Source organism: Schistocerca nitens, chromosome 5, assembly GCF_023898315.1.
Source record: "Schistocerca nitens isolate TAMUIC-IGC-003100 chromosome 5, iqSchNite1.1, whole genome shotgun sequence".
Classification (NCBI taxonomy): Eukaryota; Metazoa; Arthropoda; class Insecta; order Orthoptera; family Acrididae; genus Schistocerca; species Schistocerca nitens.
The window spans coordinates 581,963,426-581,978,852 of record NC_064618.1 but is presented as its reverse complement, the minus strand read 5'-3'; the positions used below and the strand labels follow the sequence as shown (position 1 = coordinate 581,978,852).

The following is a 15,427-nucleotide window of genomic DNA, read 5'->3' as shown; positions in this document are numbered from 1 at the left end:
TTGTTTCTGCCTTTCCACCAGTCATGGCAAACACCATCCACTGTGGGGCCGAAGGAGGTCAACACCCCACCACAGGCGCCATTGCTGCTCACATCACTAAAGCCAGTGCCCATCCACCTGCCATATCTGATGTCCATTGTGCAGTGCCCTCAGAACATCATCACAGCACTCCAGAAGATCCCTTTGTGGTTCAGTTAACCTTGGCAACTGCATCTCCAGATGCTGGTATGCATTCTCCAACTGGTTTTTTGGTCAGTGTCCCCAGTCATTCTCAAGGGTGGATATCGGCATACAGTCAAAGATGTGCCATCAGCTGTCATTACCCACCTGCCTCCTCATTTGCATCCACATTCTGTTCCTCTCTTCCCTCCCTCCTGCAGTCATCGTGTGCATCCACCCCACATGAAGATGGTGCAGAGGTTTAGAAGGGAGAGGAATGTTGTATCACCAAAAGATCGAGGTGTTGTAACAAAGTTGCACCTTGCATCAATACCACAGAAGTTAATGATGTCTTGCTGCATTCTGCAATGATGAATTGGAGGTGCTGGTGAAACCATGTCCTCCCTTCCAGCACCACCACATGGAGGCTGATATACAACCAAGCAGAGGAAGGCTCAAGCATTGCTTGACCTCCAATCAAGCAGACAACATCATATAGTTAGGACACAAGTGTTACTCGTATCTTAGATTGAACTGTAAATCTGAACATTGTGAACTTAGTACTTCAGGAGAAGAGTTCAGTAAATGTATGCATCAAGTGATGTTTTATTGTTCAAAGACAGCTGCAAACATTTGGCTAATTCCTGTGGCAAAAGATTGCACAAATCTATGTAAGTCTTTTTACAGTTCTTGTAATAAAGTGAACAAATATCTCGTATGTTGTAGTTCCATTCCACCATTCCAAAGCACTCAAAGAACTCACAAATATAATGGATGATTGTAGTTTCATAAGGTCATAGCAGTTTTGATCATCCAATTTTTACTTACATGAGAACGTAAGAAAATAAAAAGTACATTCAGAGTGAACGCTTTTACATTAAAAAGGAATATTATTTGTAACACAACTAAGTTATAGTTATGATTAACAACAACACAGAAGGACCACAATCCATATCAGAAGACACTACATAAATAGTTACTCAGTACCTCGATAAAAGTAGTACTTCGCAGTATACATATACATGCTGAACTAAGAAATTCATAAGAACAAGTGAAGCAACAAATTGCTTAAAAGCCAGGTACTTACAAATGTTTGAAATTTCACAACATATCATGATGTACATGACTACTGATACAATCAATGCAATATTATGCAGAAACGATGATAACAGTAAAATATCAGAAAGTAGAATTTCAAACTGGCAGATGTCTCTGACAGACACAGTCTCACACAAAGGACAATTCAGAAGCTGACCTTCAGATGTAAATAAACATGTGAATTGCACTTGCCAATTGCCCAATGCCTGGCCCTCATGTTCAGCAGACATGACACATCTTGATATTTCTTGTGGAGTCTTATCAATTATATTGTGTTTGTACTATACTTATTGGGTTCTCTAGCAGAGCACAGAGAAAATAGCTATGCCACAACTGAACAAGTTACTTTCAACATTCTGCAACCAATTTGGCAAGAAATCTACTTAGGATGGGATGTGTGCCACATAAACAATAGAACTCTAATCCAAGTATAATTATTGGGTGTACAACTGGGTCACATCATAATTACTCTACAACATTTTGGCAAAATGAATCATTACAATCTTCAGGTGGTTCTTGATGACTGTTGCACCATTCCTGTTGGCATCCTACATATGTTGGCCATTATCCCCTTCATCGCTCCAGTTCTGTCACTATCAGTGCAGCCACAATGATGGATGGTGGTGATGATGGGGGGAATGGTGCCTGGCTCTGAATCCTGATCTCCAGCATCTGCACTATCAATGTCATGTGTGAACCCCACTGTGCAGGAATGCTTTCCTTTTCCTAGACTCAGTGCAGGTTTCCATGCATGACTCGGTTGTAGTAATTAATTAGACTATCTTGAACATGCTAATGAGGAAGATTGTATAAGTGTTTTGATATTCAGAATGAATTTAATTTTGGTATTTTTCTAATCCATAGAATGGCCATAATCACCTACAATGGCCAGCAACTGAAGCAGTTGTCACCTTCTGGTGACTGATGCAATCCTGAGTCCAGCCTAATGCAGTCTATGAAGTCTTAGCATTTTTCCATTTCTCTCTGTTAGCTCCCACTGCCCACAAAGAAATGTCACAGAAAATGTAAAGAAGTTTAGCTAGTGTATTGTTTTTGAAAACTAATACAAATTGTTGTATAAAAATGTTTGTGGGTTATTATTCTGGGGCCATAGTAGTCTAGTGGACAGAGCACTCAAGTCTGGCCCTGGGTTCAATCCCAGGCAGAGGCTGGGATTTTTCCTCCATCCTTTCCCTCTGGTATGGCCACAGCTCCACTTAGCTTGCTGTTAAATTGAGTATTGGGGATCTTTCCTGACGGCACAGGGTGGCCAGGGTGAGGGACCAACCACACAAACAACAGAACTCTAATTCATCCTAGTATAATTCTTGGGTGTACAACTGGGTCACATCATAATTACTCTATGATATTTTGGCAAAATGAATCATTGCAATCTTCAGGTGATTCTTGATGACTGTTGCTCCATTCCTGTTGGCATCCTCCTAGTTTGGCAGTTGATGGAAGGTCTGCACCCTTCCTGCAGGCAGGCTGATAGTGCAGTCAAGTGCTTGCACAGATTTTACCTTTAATTTTCTGGGAATTATTTAATAAATACCAACTTCTGAACAAAAAACAGTTTGGTTGCAAGTGCAAAAACAGTTTGGTTTTGAATTAAATAGCTGTAGAATAATTCACAAAAATAGCTTTAGAAGTTCTGGATAGACGAGACCCTTCTGATATGAATTTCTCTAGACTATGTTAAAGCACTTGACACAGTAAATTAAGAAACACTTAATTGCAAACTTGATGTGCTGGAAATAAGTGGGACTCTCTTAGTCAGTAAAAAGAGTGCAATGGATGTGTGGGGGATCATCCAAATTTCAAGGAACTCAAAATACACAATGCAACATTTTTGATTTCCCAAGTATGTGAACAAATGTGTTCTTCAGGAGAGTCTATTGATCCAAATACTGTTTCTCACTTACATTAATGATTCAAGCAATGGAAAAAACAGGATGGAATAATGACAATATCACAGAAAGAATAGTTTGCTCCTCACCATATACAGGAGACACTGAGTTGCAGACAGGCACAACAAAAGAACTGCTACACATTTGAGCTTTGGGCCAAGAGGCCATCTTCTAAAGTAAAAAGCACACTCACACTGATAAGAGCAAAAATCTCTCTCTCTCTCTCTCTCTCTCTCTCTCTCTCTCTCTCTCTCTCTCTCCCTCACACACACACACACACACACACACACACACACACACACACACACACAAACACACACACACACACATAACCACATGTGCCTGTCTACAACTCAATGTCTCCACTAAATGTTGAGTAGCAGTCTATCTTTTCTGTTACATTAACGGTTTCTTTATTTAGGAATTCTCCATAGATAAATGCAGGAGTTGTTTTGCATTATGAACAAAACATGATGTTCCACACTAGACCAGACTAGATGAAACAGTGTTATTTACCAATGACAGCAACACAATAATTTTGGGGATGACAGTGTAACTCACAAGGCAATTCTGTATCTCCAGGTACTATGGAGATTGGTATGACTAGGTTGTGTAGTATGTGGTATCAGCAGGTAATAAAAACACACATTATTAAGTCAGGAATGAAAGCTGGAAATGATAAAAGCATCAATGCAGACTTCTGATCACATTTGATACATCTAATAATTTATACTGCCAGTACTTACTTCAAACCATAAATTTTCTAGTTGTGTCAATCAGAATTTGATTTAAATTTACTGAAGTGTAAGGAGCTTGTTTGTCAAAACATGTACGATTATTCAAAATATCTTCACTGGTGTTGCTGCTAGTCAATCAGTAACAAGCTATGGACAATAGTGAGTAAAAAAAATTAGTCATGAAGTATTAAAAAATAATCTAATTGTACAGGAATAGTGACATCATCACAACTAAAGATTTGACAATGAAATGTTTTAATGATCACATGGAAAGAAGTGACAGAATGTGTAAAATTAATGGAAATGTATTAATAATCTGTCCAGTGTATGCAATAGAAATGTCCTTAACTATGTAGATGACACACAACAGTTGTCAACTTAGCACCCATAGAAAATGATATGGACCTGGTTTGTTCTGGTGTCTTACTTGACTTGAAGAATTACTTCCACAATAATTGTTTAAGTATGAACCTTAGAAAAACAACTTTCAGATACTCCACCCACCTGATAGAGTACAATGGAATGTTGTGCCTGATGATCATACAGAAATAAAACACGATGATACAACTGCCTTTCTTGGTGTAAGGTAGGCATCTCTCTTTACAGCATCACTTTAATCTTTTACACCAAAAATAAACAAAATCAAGTTATGAGTACAACATCACAAGTTCTGAGTTTTGAGCAAATGAGTATGATCTACTATGCTTTGGTGTATCGGTACCCCAAACATGGAACTGAAGTCCGGCAGGTGTGTTGCTGCCAAGCATATAAACAGGGTATCCACCTGTCAAAAAATGGCCGTAATGATTCTGTGCAAGCTTAGTTATAATGGGACTTGCAAAGGAATGTTCAAAAGAAAAAAATTACTGAAACTCTCATCAATACGTGGTTATAGAACTGTTCAATTAATTTTGAAGTTCAAACAGGGCAATAACCTGAAAAAGTTATGTACATACTTATAGTACTAGGAGAGACTGTGATTATCGTCAGCAAAAACTTAACACAAAAATTGCAGAAACGATTTGATAGTATATGATAATAAAATTTCATACTGAACTTTAAAAGAATTTAAAAAAGCTCAAATGTAGTCTGCTTTGAAATGGCTCTTAAGGAGTATTTTACCACTAAATGTTTTTATAGTAATGAACCTTCCCCGTGGGTGTGGAGGCTTGCGTTCCTCAGAGATACAGATGGCCTTACCGTAGGTGCAACCACAACGGAGGGGTATCTGTTGAGAGGTCAGACAAACGTGTGGTTCCTGAAGAAGGGCAGCAGCCTTTTCAGTAGTTGCAGGGGCAACAGTCTGGATGATTGACTGATCTGGCCATGTAACACTAACCAAAACGGCCTTGCTGTGCTGGTACAGCGAACAGCTGAAAGCAAGGGGAAACTACAGCCATAAATTTTCCTGAGGGCAAGCAGCTTTACTGTATGGTTAAATGATGATGGCGTCCTCTTGGGTAAAATATTCTGGAGGTAAAATAGTCCCCCATTCGGATTTTTTGGTGACACAATTAGAAATCACAGAAGATGCAGTGGAGGTAGTGTCAGTTCATAATGATCTAGAAGCTGACGAAGAGCCACATGAGCTACCCGTACTTGCAGAGACTGTATGTAATAGTGAACCAGAATATGACTATCTCACTAGCAAAGAAGAAAAAAGTATAGACGTCACCCTTGGTCATCTCCTGCTATTTATTTTGAAAATCAGTGCTATATTGATCAAGAAATTGAAGAAGAATCTGTCTGTTACTTTATTAAATACGTAACAGTACAAGAATGGAAAATGTTTTTGGGAAACACAAATATATAAGCATTACAGTCTGGCTATACAAATTTCAAACCAACTAACCCAGATGAAATAACCATTGGCCTGCATATGGCGATAGGAAACTTGAAATTTCCTCGAGTGAGACTTTACTGGGACAAGTTTGTTGGAATAGGTTTATTCTTAGATTCTATGACTAGAGATAGGTTTTTCCAGTTGCAAAATGCTCTGCATATTGTCAACAATTTGGAACACCCTGAAAAATCAAATGACAAATTGTATAAAGTTTGACCTTTGTACAATTCCATTAGAAAAAGGTGTTTAGAACTCTCCCTTGAAGAATCTTTATGTATTGATGAACAGATGGTTCCATTCAAAGGTCAACTTTCAATCAAGCAGTATGTGAAAGGCAAGCCGTGTCCTTGGGGAATTAAAATATTTGTTTTGGCTGAAAGATCTGGTGTTGCTTATGGCTTCCTAATATATCAGGGTAGTGCGACTGAGCATGATGAACAGAATAAGAAACTATTCAGTTTAGGTGCATCTGTTGCTCTCCATTTATGTGACAGAATAAAAAGTTAAGGACACAAACTATATTTTGATAATTACTTCTCTTCTTATCATCTTATTCAAGTACTAAAACACAGAAAAATTTTTGCTGCTGGAACAGTTCGTGTAAACAGGTTTTTTTCTCCTATGTTGATAAATGACAAAGATATCAGACAGAAGGAGAGACGATTTTCTGACCAGGTTGTCAGTAGAGACAATGTAGTCCTGACTAAGTGGCTTGATAACAGAACTGTGGTATTGCGTTCACATTTTGTTGGAATAGGTAAAGATGACACTGTTGGATGATGGGACAAAATCTCAAGATCATATGTAAAAATCAGGCATTCTGAAGTTGTTAAATTGTACAATGAATCAATGGGTGGTGTAGACTTTTTGATCAGCTGATTGGACTGTACAGAATCTTTATTACATCCAGAAAATGGACTCTAAGAATGCTGATGCATGCTGTTGATTTTGCTTTGGTCAACAGCTGGTTAGAGTATCGAAAACACTGTTCAGTGAAAAACATTCAAGACAGTAAAGTACTCGACTTATTGCATTTTCGAATGAGTGTAGCTGAAAGCCTTGTGAGAGCAGTGACAAACACAAAGAGAAGAAGAGGTAGGGCAAGCAGTGAAGAAGCTGGAAAAGAGACCGAACAGAAAAGATCCAGAGCAGAGAGACGACCTGTATCAAATGTACAATACGATGGTATTAACCATCTCCCAGTGGTAGATCAATGCAAAGATGGAGGTACATGGAAAAACACACCATGTCAAGGGAAATCAGAAATAATCTGTTCAAAATGCGATATTCACCTTTGCCTAAAAAAAGATGCAAATTGCTTTGTGGCCTTTCATACAAAGTGAATGTAAAGAAAACTGTCTTCTGTAAGTGTCCAACTTATTTCTGTTCTGTAAATCATAATACCAGTAGTTAAAATTATTGATATAACATATAGATGCCTGTATTTTGTAAAAAATTCCACTCTTGAAAAGATTTTGCACAATAAAATTGCTGTATAATTTGTAACTACTGACTTCTTATTTCACATTACCAACACCTCCGAGACCCAATGTCCAATTTATAGGACAACATTTTATTTTTAAATCAAGTATGACATATTGAAATTTTGCTCGAATATACAATAAATAGGTCCATATGGACACGATAAAGGGAAAAAAAATTTTTTCTATTTTTAAAATAATTTCAGAACTGGAGGGGTTAAAACATTTAAGTGAACTGTAGGCCTACCTCACGTTAACAACCTACTTGTGTGATGCAGAATTGCAAACTACCATAGTTAATTCCAAAATAATTTAAAAATTAACGATTTTGAAGTGAACTTTATTAACAATATCAGCTATTGGTCAACAGTTAGCAGTAACAGTTTTAATCATATCTATATAAGAGACTAATTTCAACTAAGTCATTAACTTTTGAAATTAACAAAAAGAATTAACATATTTTGTTAATTTCGAAACATTTTGTACATGAAGAATTTCATTTTCTCATGCAAAGATATGACTGATAGTGACATTTTTCTCCTTTTCCTTCATGATTCTTTATTTCCATAATCTGCAAGTATTCTGTAAGCTGAAACTAAATCCATATAAGACAACTTGCAAGGGAACTCTGTGTCCTATACATGGAGGGAAATTATTATTTTAAACATTCATAGAAGACAGAGTAAGTCCCACACTACAGCAAGTTATAGCACATCACAAACTGTTTCAAGAAAAAGCTGTTAAGGCACTTAGCACAATCTACAACTGATTAAGAAATAACTAAGCAACTCCTTAAAATAAAAAAGATCAGTAATATGAAGTCCTATATAGATGATAAACCTATATAATGAGGCAAAAAGTATGTAAAGAAGCAACAGACTGAAGTAGTTGTTCAGGAATAGAATTTTACCCTTAATGAGTTCAAATGTTAGATGTAAAATATAAGATCAAATGTCAAGCTAATTAATGACACAATTAAGTTTTTGAGGTCGAATATCAGATCTGTAGCCGGCCGGAGTGGCCGTGCAGTTCTAGGTGCTACAGTCTGGAGCTCAGCGCCTGCTACGGTCGCAGGTTCAAATCCTGCCTCGGGCATGGATGTGTGTGATGTCCTTAGGTTAGTTAGGTTTAATTAGTTCTAAGTTCTCGGCAACTGATGACCTCAGAAGTTAAGTGCATAGTGCTCAGAGCCATTTGAACCATCAGATCTGTAACAGCAACTGACCATCTGCTTCTTGAAAAGAATGCAAACAGTGTATTTAGTTGGTATGTAAGAGATTTAACACACACAATGGAAAATAAAATTGTATGTACAGGAAAGTTGCAATGCTAGAAAACTGCAGTAAAATGCCAGAAGAGCTGCTAAGAATCTATAGGACACTTCACATATGCAATGGTCAGCAAAGTATCATGTGGAATGGCATAACAGCTAAGGAAGGGGTGTAGCTCTCTCATTTCCATATTTCACAAGCAGTTCTACTGAGGAAATGATGCTATAATGTCAAAAATCTCTTTTTATTTACATATGACAAGCTATAATGGTTTAAAAAAATGAATGGATTGTAGATCAGATTATTGAAAGGAAATGTTGAAACTGTTCAACTAAACAAATCTCATTAACAAAGAATAGCACATAAAAAATGGAACAATTCTACCTGATAGCTAGGGGATTAAAATACTGTCAATATTCTTTAAATTATTTAAAGCTACTACTCACTGTTAAGTAAGGTCAATGTCTTTCTTAATACTTGCCTTCCCATGAGTATGCACCAGGTGCACCAATCAGCAACTTTGAGCCATTCTGCAATTTGAAAAGATAATTAAAATGAATTCTTAAATAAAGTAAGTAGACAGGAACATCTATTTGTTTTTGACTTAATCTCTTTTTATGAGATTTGTTTTTGACATAATGTCTTTTCATGATACAATCATCACCAGTGATAAAGCAATGCACTGAACACTGGATTAAGCAAATTAGAATAACAATTAATACATTTTGTTGCTATTATCATTAAAATCGTAGGCATCTTTTGTACACTAAAAGTGAGCATGATTACAACTTCACATTTAGGTGTCCAGTAGTATTTGCTGTTGATTTATGTGAACCATTTGATTTTGGGATAAAATTATGTAAACATTGATTAATTTTAATATTAAGAGAGAGGATTACTGATGAGAGGAGAAGAATAAGATGTACTTGTAGATTTAAGTTTAAAATGTATGTTACAAACAAAGATAAATTTAAATATTTTTGTAGAATAAAGAAGAAGAAATTGAAAAGAAGATTTGAAGGGGAAGGCGGGTGGCCTTGGACTTATAGTAAGTAAATAAGAAAGGTGGGTCAATAGGGGCATCCAGAGAAGGGTATCGTTATGGACTTGTTGATGCTACTGGCATGACATGTTTGAAATGAAATGCCAAAAGCTTATACTAGCCAGAGACTGGGAACAACTTCCGAATTATAAAGAAAAGTAACATACTGAAGTGACCAATTTTATTTGGAGGGAACTGTTTCAATAGATTTGTTAATCAGTTGAACTTGAATTGTTTTATGTAAGGTGGCTATACAATACTTATTTATGAACACCCCACTTAAACACACGTGCATTAATTATGCATTCACTATGAGAACTGTTTCCTTTCTCAGTGTTTCCCTCATCTTCCACAGAATCATGGCATACTGTACCACAATATTTTTATTCAATATGGCAAAAGAACTGATTAACACAGGTATCATCATTTTATTGTGAATTGCAGTATGATTTCTTTTTTAGAAGTTAGCAATGAATTATTGACGAGGGAAAGAATAGGCAAGGTAGTTAACTAAAAGCATAATTTATTACATGCTAATATTAATATTAAAATTAACAATAATTATGTGTCTTTGTACCTGCATAAATAACAGTATGGAAGACTAATATTATTTTATAAGAAGTAACTTAATGGTTTGGAGTGGTAGTTAAAATAATATACATCCAATAGTGGTCTATGGTCTAGATGGGTACTTAATAAATGGACACAAGGTCAAACCAGGTGAGTAATAACAATAAAAATGTCCAATGTAAAAAAAGAAAATAAAAAAAAAATATAGAAGGAGGCATGAATTTTACACAGGATGTTGTGCTGCAACATATATAGTAAGAAATGAAGTAGCATAGGTGTACTTTCACCTGTAGATATGGGAAAAATACTGATTATAGGGAAAGTGTCTCTGTGAAGGAAGGCAAAAAAGTGTGAAATAGAAAAAGCATGCCTGAGGAAAGAGTTGTATGATGTTGGTGAAATAGAGGAAATATATGTACATCTGAGGAAATAATTGTGTAACATAATTTCAGTAAGAACTAAATAGTAATATTTTTGGCACTTACTCCAGATTTGAGCAACAAAAACAATAGATGTCTAAAAGACAAAGGTGTTAAGAGATAAAAGTCATAGGAAGCTTTAAGGTTTCTAAATACTCAGAATGTAATTCCATCCATATGGTTACTAAGACAAAACGTTAAACTATTATGGAAGGATAAGGCAATGCGAATATTTTGTTTTCTCATCAAAAGCACATATTAAAAAAAAAGACTTCCTGTAGTTCTGCTATGAAAGAACATTGTAAAAACTTTACTGTAGGATCATTAGGAGTCAAAAATTATGATAATAAAGCAGTAGTAGGTGAAAAGAGTACAGTCACATTAAAACAATTATGCTGTACTAGACATTAATGCTCAAATACTTATCATGTTAAGATAATGTTTTGTGCAAATGTAAAGGCACTTTCCTTCAATTAGAATTGAGCCACCACTGTATTGTTAATCACGACAAAACATCCAGAAGAGCAAAATTATAATCATGTTACACTAATCACACAAAAATGTCAATTAATTTTATAACATATTAGTAATTATTGAGATTTATTAAAAGATTTTATGGATAATATAATAGGATAGCAAAATGGCAGAAAGTTGACACAAGAATTCAGTAGAATAGCTTTAGTCACCATGAGATCAGTCATCTTACAGTAAGTGAATGGAATTTGGTGTTACACACCACTCCAGCAACGTGATGTATGTCCTTATCATGCACAGTTCATAGATAGAGACTCGAGATCATTTATCTAAAAAGACTCAAGATCATTCATCTAACAGTAAGTGAATGGAATTTGGCATTGCACACCACTCCAGCATAGTGATATGTATCCTTATCAGGTGCAGCTTGTAGTTAAAGGATTTGTGGTGGAACTGCTCAGACTGTATTTTAAAATTTATTTCTCAATACATTAAGAATTTAAATTATCAGATGCATTTTCAATATTTCCAGGTGAATAATGACAGTCAAGGTTTTAAAATTGCTGACATTGAGTGATGTTTTTCGAACAGGTAGTAGTTAGTCTTGGTGCCTTGAAGTGCCAATTAGCTCTATGTAGTAGAGCCTTAGGGTTGTTTCTCCTATGCAGTACAGCTCTTACAGGCCTCTTGAAGGCCCAACTCGCATAGCCTAAGGGTGTCATAACAACTTCCACATGATTTTCACATTCCATTGGTGACATCAGAAGGGAATTAACAAAGTGGCTGGAACTACCCCATTGAATTCCTGTCTATGTATCTCTATATTATTCTTTCATGTGGCATTAATTGACATTTAGTATTAATATTTTGATAGTGTCTGAGGTAGTGTTTTGTTTCTGACATTGCAAAATCTACCCATAATAGGTCTCCTTAGAGAGCACCAGAATACAGTAACATCGTCTCCATTTTATGTGAGTTTCATGAATGACTAGAGGAAATACAATGCAAAAAATGTCCAGCTATTATCATAAACCAGTTTCTTTTATGAGTGCACAGTGTCTGAATCCTAGTAAGTTATATTTTCTTGCAAATAACTGCAGCATATAAAGGATATGAAAACAGCACAACAATAATTGAGTGTGATATTTATTAGGCAAGAGTTTGGAATGTGACCTTGAAGTATCTAAATTTTAATGAAATGGTCATAGAGCATTTTGCAGTCCGCAAGGGGAGATGAGCTGATTTCATCTACAAACAAGTGAATAAAGGTAAGCAAAATGTGCACTAACAAGTGATAAGAAACACATAACTGCCTATTTGGCCTACTTTCAATAGCTTAAAAATGGATGGTAGCATGTTTTTATGCAACATCAGTTTTTCCAGTAAATTAGTACAACAACTTGTACTAACATGGCGTATTTTAGCGAGATATTTAAAGCAAATTATCATTTAAACTACATATATTTTCATAATACATAAGCTCTACAAGGGTTGGAACTTAAATGGTGGTAACTACACTCCTGGAAATTGAAATAAGAACACCGTGAATTCATTGTCTCAGGAAGGGGAAACGTTATTGACACATTCCTGGGGTCAGATACATCACATGATCACACTGACAGAACCACAGGCACATAGACACAGGCAACAGAGCATGCACAATGTCGGCACTAGTACAGTGTATATCCACCTTTCGCAGCAATGCAGGCTGCTATTCTCCCATGGAGACGATCGTAGAGATGCTGGATGTAGTCCTGTGGAACGGCTTGCCATGCCATTTCCACCTGGCGCCTCAGTTGGACCAGCGGTCGTGCTGGATGTGCAGACCGCGTGAGACGACGCTTCATCCAGTCCCAAACATACTCAATGGGGGACAGATCCGGAGATCTTGCTGGCCAGGGTAGTTGACTTACACCTTCTAGAGCACGTTGGGTGGCACGGGATACATGCGGACGTGCATTGTCCTGTTGGAACAGCAAGTTCCCTTGCCGGTCTAGGAATGGTAGAACGATGGGTTCGATGACGGTTTGGATGTACCGTGCACTATTCAGTGTCCCCTCGACGATCACCAGTGGTGTACGGCCAGTGTAGGAGATCGCTCCCCACACCATGATGCCGGGTGTTGGCTCTGTGTGCCTCGGTCGTATGCAGTCCTGATTGTGGCGCTCACCTGCACGGCACCAAACACGCATACGACCATCATTGGCACCAAGGCAGAAGCGACTCTCATCGCTGAAGACGACACGTCTCCATTCGTCCCTCCATTCACGCCTGTCACGACACCACTGGAGGCGGGCTGCACGATGTTGGGGCGTGAGCGGAAGACGGCCTAACGGTGTGCAGGACCGTAGCCCAGCTTCATGGAGACGGTTGCGAATGGTCCTCGCCGATACCCCAGGAGCAACAGTGTCCCTAATTTGCTGGGAAGTGGCGGTGCGGTCCCCTACGGCACTGCGTAGGATCCTACGGTCTTGGCGTGCATCCGTGCGTCGCTGCGGTCCGGTCCCAGGTCGACAGGCACGTGCACCTTCCGCCGACCACTGGCGACAACATCGATGTACTGTGGAGACCTCACGCCCCACGTGTTGAGCAATTCGGCGGTACGTCCACCCGGCCTCCCGCATGCCCACTATACGCCCTCGCTCAAAGTCCGTCAACTGCACATACGGTTCACGTCCACGCTGTCGCGGCATGCTACCAGGTTAAAGACTGCGATGGAGCTCCGTATGCCACGGCAAACTGGCTGACACTGACGGCGGCGGTGCACAAATGCTGCGCAGCTAGCGCCATTCGACGGCCAACACCGCGGTTCCTGGTATGTCCGCTGTGCCGTGCGTGTGATCATTGCTTGTACAGCCCTCTCGCAGTGTCCGGAGCAAGTATGGTGGGTCTGACACACCGGTGTCAATGTGTTCTTTTTTCCATTTCCAGGAGTGTATTTATTCACAACTGAAACAAAAGAGTTACATGTTTGCACCTGTTACTGTCCTTCAACGCAGTCACTAGCATTTTGTAGAACCCATTTCCAGTGATGTGGAAGGCGTAGTATACCATTAGCAGAGCCTGTTCTGTTGATCGTGCAAATGGAGCAGTCTACCACTTGTCGAATCTCTGGAACAGTGCTGAAGCAAATGCCACGAAGTGGTCCCTTCATCTTCACAATCAAATCAAAGTCACAAGGACTTAAGTCAGTGGAGTATGGTGGATGGTACAGCACTTCCCAGTCTCACTTACCGAACAGAGCAGCCACAGCTTGTGCACCTGCACATTATCGTGCAAAATGATGGGTGGGTTGTGCAGAAAGTGTTACCGCTTCTTTCACAAAGATGGTCACAGGTGATGCTCCAAAAACGAACAGTAATACTGTGCACTGATGGTTTGCTGTGGAGGAATGTAATGTGTCAGGATAACACCATTACAGTCATACATGAGAATCACCATAACTTTCACCATACTGGGGCTCTGACGCATTTTCGACTATTGCAGCAACCCATAATGGTGCCATTTGTTGTATTGGCACTTCAGTTTTGGCTTGTGCAATATGGACCATGTCTCATCCAGTGTTGTGATACGTTCTAAGAAAGCCTCTTCTTCACACTAATAATGCTCCAAGTGCATCTGAGCAGTATCGTAACACACCCATTTCTGCATTTCCGTTAAGTTATGCGGAACCCATCATGGTGCAATTTTTCGCAAGCCAAGGCATTCCATCATGGTGCAAAGCACAGTCGTATGTGCTAATCCACTTTCATGGGCAAGCTCATGAAACATATGGCGTCGATCACTGTCCACTAATGTGGCAACAGCATGCATTCTTCTTCAGAGACGCTAAGACGACCTGCCTGATGCATGTCTGCCACAGTTCGGTGACCTTCGTTGAAGGATTTACCCAATGTGCCACTGACCTGTATGTTAATCCCAATTCCTCACATGTCTCTTGAAGACTCTGATGCGACCTTCATGCTGTTTGAACTCTGGCACATTCAATCTTGATCTATCTCTGTTGTTCTTGTTTCAAAAACACAGTGACACTGTTATGTTAGACTGCTCGCTCACAAGTGATTGTGTTTCCCTTGATTGTATGCATGCTGGTGACGTGGGATGGGCGAGTCCATTTGCTCGGAGGTAAGGTAGGTATGTCAACAACGTGTGCTATCAATGACAATAGTAGATTCCATTGCATAGTGTCTCTACAGCAGTGTTGCCACTATTTAAGTTCCAACCAATGTATAAATACAAAAACCAACAAATTTGGTATGCCAACTATGCAAAGAAGTCAACATGGCAGCTACTCAGTTTGCTTTCCCCAGCCAATCACAGCATAAGACCCATAATAAGAGTTTCATCTCACAAACTTGCAAACACAGCAAACTGAAACACATAAAATGTTGAACATATCAAGTTTAGATTTGAAAACATGAAA

The 15,427-nt window shown here is 38.5% G+C and overlaps 1 protein-coding gene across 1 annotated transcript in view; it reads right to left on the bottom strand.

Annotated features, from left to right (window-relative positions):
* The window catches only part of LOC126260591 (integrin alpha-PS5-like), a 563,809-nt gene that overhangs the window by 365,754 nt on the left and 182,628 nt on the right, over positions 1-15,427 (bottom strand). Inside the window, exon 6 of the mRNA XM_049957927.1 lies at positions 8,981-9,029. Within this exon, the coding sequence (XP_049813884.1) occupies positions 8,981-9,029 (49 nt within the window). The remainder of the gene's footprint in view (positions 1-8,980; positions 9,030-15,427) is intronic.